The sequence below is a fragment of the Orycteropus afer genome, unplaced genomic scaffold, assembly GCF_000298275.1.
Source record: "Orycteropus afer afer isolate SDZICR_OR568_19922 unplaced genomic scaffold, OryAfe1.0 scaffold00089, whole genome shotgun sequence".
Classification (NCBI taxonomy): domain Eukaryota; kingdom Metazoa; phylum Chordata; class Mammalia; order Tubulidentata; family Orycteropodidae; genus Orycteropus; species Orycteropus afer.
The window spans coordinates 474,999-477,840 of NW_006921676.1; the positions used below are offsets into that span (position 1 = coordinate 474,999).

The 2,842-nt window shown below is 36.7% G+C and overlaps 1 protein-coding gene across 1 annotated transcript in view; it reads left to right on the forward strand.

Annotated features, from left to right (window-relative positions):
* LOC103198269 (sulfotransferase 1C4-like) overlaps positions 1-1,739 on the forward strand; it is a 17,685-nt gene extending 15,946 nt beyond the window's left edge. Inside the window, exons 6-7 of the mRNA XM_007942396.2 lie at positions 596-770; positions 1,627-1,739. Of these exons, the coding sequence (XP_007940587.2) occupies positions 596-770; positions 1,627-1,739 (288 nt within the window). The remainder of the gene's footprint in view (positions 1-595; positions 771-1,626) is intronic.
* The last annotated feature ends 1,103 nt before the right edge of the window (positions 1,740-2,842 follow it).

Here is a 2,842-nt window from a genome sequence, read left to right on the forward strand (position 1 = left end):
CGGACCGGCAAAAGTCCTCAGCTCAGCCCACCTTTCTCTTCACCTTCTCTGTTTGTTCCCCAGCGACTGTGCACAGTCCTCTGTGCAGTCCCTGGCTAGCAGGATGATTTTTAGGTTAATTCTTAGGTCCTACCACCACTTGGGAATCTCCAAGCTGTCTGTGCCATCAGGGTCACTCAGGATCGCTGCCAGACCGCAGCTCCATCTGTCTCCTTTTTTTGGTATTTTCATGCAAATTCTTCTGCTAGTTGGGGTTTAATCCACTTCTATATCCTTCCCTTCATGGCTCAGAGATCCAGGATTATGTTCTGTGTCTGTGTTAATTGGTTTCCCTTTTCTTTGTTGAAGAGGGTCTGTGCAGTCTTTCTGCCTAGTCCGCCATCTTGCTGGATCTCTCCAATTAATTTTTAAAAAGCTAATATAGTTCATCATATCAAAATAAATCATATCTGGAAAGCTGAGCCTTTTAAGATTATGATTATATGTTAACTCATGGCATGTTACTGGTTACTGTCACTAATCTAGTTCAATATTCTTTTGAAAAACTAGTTATTTTATATGAAATCTCCACTTTGTTTTTTTACTTTGATTATAGAACCCAAAGCATGAAATTCAGAAGTTGTCAGAATTTATTGGAAATAATGTACATAATGAAATTCTAGATAAAATTGTCCATCATACTTCATTTGACATAATGAAGCAGAATCCAATGGCAAACTATTCATCGCTTCCTGTCATGGACCACTCCATTTCTCCATTCATGAGAAAAGGTTTTTATGTTTTCTTTTGGTCATAATTCTAAAAGAATTGTCTAATATTTCAGAACATTTGGGGAATTTATTTTTTATGGTAGAAAAAAGTAAGGTTTCTAATGAATGATTCTGGTAAAAGTATTTAAGAAATCACTATTGAAATGAAAACAATGTTTAATTAGCTATTATTAAGGCATCAGGATGAGATTTGGTGTTTAAATCCAAACCCTAATTCCTACTTCCCCCTCCCACTGATATTGTGAAAATACTCAAAATTAAGTCAGACAAAACTATCAATTTTATAGAGGACTCTAGGCTACCAGTTAAATTCATTCATTCAACAAATATTTATTGAGGAGCTACTACTATATGCCAGACACCATCCTAGGCAGTGTTCACTCTGGTTAACAAAACAGACAAAAATCCTTGCCCTCATAGAAATTATATTCCGAACATAAACAATAAAAAACAAAAATGCATAGGATGACAGATGATGGTAAGAATTATGGGAAAAAATCTATCTGGAAAAGGTACCAGGAATGGTTAGAGAGACTGAAATTAAAGAATGTCAAGGAAATCATTTTTCCTTTCACAAAACTATTCCTTGCAACCTTCCAGAAATAGGCCCTTCTCAGTTTTTGTACAGCATGGAACCTATAGGCAGAACTACCCAGGATGCTTTGATGTAAAAGAGGGCAAGAGAGAAAGAAAATTCTTCTCTTCAGGATAAAAAAAAGTGACAGGATGGTAAAAGAAATATTTTGTCCCATACTGCCTCCTATGAAGGTGGAACAGAAATCACTACACAGAAATAGAATAGGAAAATAAGAATTCCTCCTACAGCTCCTGACTTTCTCACATGTTACTGTTTCAGGGACAGTGGGAGACTGGAAGAACTACTTCACTGTAGCTCAGAATGAAAGATTTGATGAAGACTACAGGAAAAACATGGCTAATACCAGTCTCACTTTCCACTTCTCACTCTAGTAAATAACAAAAAGAACTAGACATATATTTCAAAATTTATTACACAGATGAAATGAGATTAGGTTCAGGTTCTAACACTAGTTTTTTATTATGCTAGCTCTTTCTCACTCTACTGGAAAAAAAAATGATAGAGATAACAAAGGTTGGGGCAGGGTGGTAAAGTGCAGGGAGAGAAGTTCAATAAATTACTAGTTACAGTTGTGGTATGATCCTAATTATCACTATAGAGTTTTCCACAAATCATGTGCTCGCTAACATATTAAAATGCTTCAGTTCTCATATAAAATACACTAAGGTTTTCAGATTAGGTGTTAGGTCAAGCTAATTTTTAAATACAGCACTAAAATGTGTAAATAGCAACTGTGTCTTCCAGGAATTTCTTAGTCCCCAAGTAACCATCAATTGACTCAGTTTCCCTATGAAATCTTCAAATTCACTTCAGGGTTCTTAGTGTAATACATCTGGCCCAATGTCTCATCAAAGCCTATATATTTAACTAGACTCACTTCTCCTCCCCTCCTGAGACACTCAGAGGGAGCACCTTGGAGTCATCTTTTGACTCACTTCTCTCCAATGCCTTCATATGACTGACCGACCCACTGACATCAAGTCAGATCCAACTCATACCGACCCCTTCTTGGGTTTCCAAGGTAATATCACTACAGAAGTAGATTGCCCAATCTTCCTTCCAGGGAGTGGCTGGTGGGTTTGAACTGCTAGCTTTCTGGTTAGCAGTCAAATGCCTTAGGCTCTATGGCACCAGAGCTCCTAATGCCTCCATAATCATATTTTAATCTGTCAGTTTTACCTCTACAAAATCCATTATTCCCATCTAACTGATGTTTTCCTTTTCATTTCTAAAGATACCCTCCTACTTCAGAAACTTTTTACCTCTTACTTAGACTACTGGAATAGCTTCCTAACTCATTTCCCAGTTCTTCATACTTTTGCCATTATTATTTTCCTAAAACATAACTCATTACATTAGTCTTTAGCTTAAACATCTTCAATGATTCTGAATTTTCACAGCCTGACAGATAAACACCAAGCTTTTCAGCCATAAATTCAAAGGTAGCTATAAACATATGACTCCAACTTTCCTT